General features: G+C 35.3%; 1 protein-coding gene across 1 annotated transcript in view; it reads right to left on the minus strand.

Moving 5' to 3' along the window:
• Positions 1-2,341: 2,341 nt before the first annotated feature.
• Positions 2,342-3,020, minus strand: part of LOC150091684 (very long chain fatty acid elongase 7-like) — a 13,171-nt gene continuing 12,492 nt past the window's right edge. Inside the window, exons 7-8 of the mRNA XM_090369273.1 lie at positions 2,740-2,876; positions 2,342-2,638 (exon numbers count right to left, since the gene is read on the minus strand). Of these exons, the coding sequence (XP_090225399.1) occupies positions 2,342-2,638; positions 2,740-2,876 (434 nt within the window). The remainder of the gene's footprint in view (positions 2,639-2,739; positions 2,877-3,020) is intronic.

Below are 3,020 nucleotides of genomic sequence, written 5' to 3' on the forward strand. Positions count from 1 at the left end.
AGATCAAATGAAGCAGTTAGACCATTAAGACGGAAATAGATTGGCCTTATACGAAGTAATGAGATCCTTAACATTAGGAAAGAAGCATTAGACTGCAATCCACCTGGGAGAAGAAGATAAAGATGCCCATGAAATGCTCTGAAGAGATTGTTATAAACGAGGTTGAAGCAGAAGGGATAACAAAGAGGGACATGAAAAAAAAACAGGTAATCAGTGGAGTTATCAGGAAAATCCATTATCGGAATCTGGTCTCGCCTGGGAGAATGGCTGCCACTTGGATATCTTCCTCGATCCTAAAAAATGACATCCAAAGTTGAAAACTGACTTGAAGATTTAAAATGGCTGTTGGAGAAATAATACTCATTTTAATTTTGATAATAATCTTTATTGGTTGTTGAATGTTATGGCATAAAACTGTACATTTTGTGAATGTTCTTGGCATTTTTTAGAAAGTCTCTTTCCTTAGCACGTACTGATATATTTTAAGACTTAAGTCATTAAAAGTTTAAGTTTACGTGCAATTTCTTATTTGTCTAGTTCCCATCTCATTCTAATGCTCTCTGTTCATCCAAATATTTGATAATAAGAAGAAAACAAAAATATTTTTCATAAAATACTTATGTTGAAAGTGAAAAATATTAGATATATTGTGATTGGTGATACTCTGGATTCTAAAATTTGTAAATAGAGATGTTTGTCAATAGAGATGAAACATGTCTTTTCTGAAATATGCAAATTAGCTCATGTGTACCCAACAATGATCATTCAAAAGAGGAGACTGCGATTGTAGACCTCACTGGCGATATAAATCATAAGCACCCCCACATCGGCATAAAGGGAGCAAATCTATCCCCAAGAATGTTCCGGCACGACCACTAAGTTAGAGGAGTTCAGATCAATCAATACAATCGTTAATCGTATTTAACGGTTACGTGGGCTTGACCCACGGTCATCTCAAATGCGTCTGCTATTGCATAACCCATGCTTGTCCATTCCAGTACGTCTCTGATGTGTATTATATTATATATTTGTACTGTTGCTTCCTGACACGTGTCAAACTTACTAATACGTCCCCCTCCCACAAAAAAAAATTTCTGGGTGCTTTACTGAATATGATATTACCCCTGATGGATTAACGGCACTTATGAAATATTTAGGATAATTTGTTCTTTTTTTTGCAATCCAAATAAAAGTTCATATTTAATTAATGGCTTTTTCCTCGATTTTAATTTAATTTTAGCCCGCGATGAGATTCCAAGGTATTTCTTATTAACTTTTATTCGTATCGACCTTCAATGGGTCATGAAGGCCTCTTCTTTATATAATACGCTGAAGTCCGCTTTGGAATGTGCTTATCTCTTAAATGCTCCCGACATACAACATTGGGCAGTGAACTTTAACAGCCGTAAAGACCATAATCACACTTCAGAAATTTCCTGTAGTAACACGAGGTCAATGAACTAAAAACCCACGACGTACGTGCCAATCCATGTAACACAGAAAGCTGAAATATAAACAGAAGCTATTGTGTGCCTGTATGTGGAAACGGAAATGTAAAGAATCAGCCCACTTTGGGTAGAAGAGACATTCGGGAGTAGGTCTGTATTTCTGTACCCTACATAGTAATCGTATTCAGTTAGTTGGAGTAGGAACCCACGATATTGACTTTCACCATTTCCTTTAGATCTAAACTTTTCTGGAGTTGCTATAGCAACCAGAGTTTTGGTTATCCAAGTTTTTCGCCCACGTACCACAAGACTGTGATTATAACAAGGAAATGCTGTTTCTCTTGATAGTTCTATCAACATTATATCCCCTTTTGTTTGATCATTCTTCACGTGGTTTTATGAGATTTTTTATTCTTAATTACATACCTCCCCACCCTTGGTAACTTACACCTAAATGTAAGAGCAAACATCGTTGAGATGTAGTTGTAATAGAATTTCAGGAGCATCAGTGACTAAGGCCATATTGCTTTGTGTATATTGTCTGTAAATTGCGTGTGTTCTGAGGTCGATTTTCTCTTTGCTGGATGAAAAACTCGAGTTTCCAAGAAAAACATGCTGCCCTCGCCTGAGACCGACTAACTCGGCCACGTTGTGAAAAAGGCTCATAAAAATCCTCACGCCATCGACAGGACTCGAAGTCAGGTCTTTTCCACCCGGTGTGGGTAGGATAACGATTAATCCTTTAATTAATAATTTCTGTATTCTTTAAGGACATCATAGTACAAGAGTGTACGTTGCGTAAAGAAACACGATAATCTAATTTAAATATATGGTTTATTTTAAGAAATACAATATAAGTTATTTATATACAATACAAAATCCATTCTTAATGTTCAAATCTTTCGTGCAGTATAAATCGTTCTTTGAAATACTGAGTTGGCTAGAGTATCATCCTGATTGTAATTCAAATGAGTACCCTCACGTTCTTTTGTCTTGCAGTCAGAAAAATCATTCGTTAACTTTGCTGATGGCAGTGCCTTTTGTTTCGTATAACTTGTCTTATACATGTTAATAAACAGAATCCAAAATATGACGCTGTGACCTAAATTGAGCAAGACGAAAGGAACATTGTAGGAGCATGAACGTACCAACAGTTGGCAATAAAACAAGAAGGTTATCACGAACTGTGCCTGGAAAAGATAAGGAAAAATTACATGGTATAAGAAAATTAACAAAAATCATTGGTTGACGATGGGCTGAATCAGTATTCAGTGTTTAGAAAGACACTTACCAGTTGAATTCTGGTAATGTATATCTTCCACCAAAGATACTTTCTTAAGGTTGGGCCAAGAGCTGCTAAACCATAGTAACTATACATTACAACGTGCACCAAAGAATTGATAAATCCACCAAAACTATTGCTGCCACCTGCCGGAGTGTAAGAGATATAAAAATTATATTAATATAAAATTAATATATTAATACAAAAGGATACATATATTCAGCGATTTCATTTATTTTATAAAATAAAGTGATAAAAGTATTTTAATGTAAACAAAATAATGGATAAAC

This window comes from Mastigoproctus giganteus, chromosome 1 (assembly GCF_048544385.1).
Source record: "Mastigoproctus giganteus isolate SK-2022 chromosome 1, ASM4854438v1, whole genome shotgun sequence".
In the NCBI taxonomy this organism is placed as follows: domain Eukaryota; kingdom Metazoa; phylum Arthropoda; class Arachnida; order Uropygi; family Thelyphonidae; genus Mastigoproctus; species Mastigoproctus giganteus.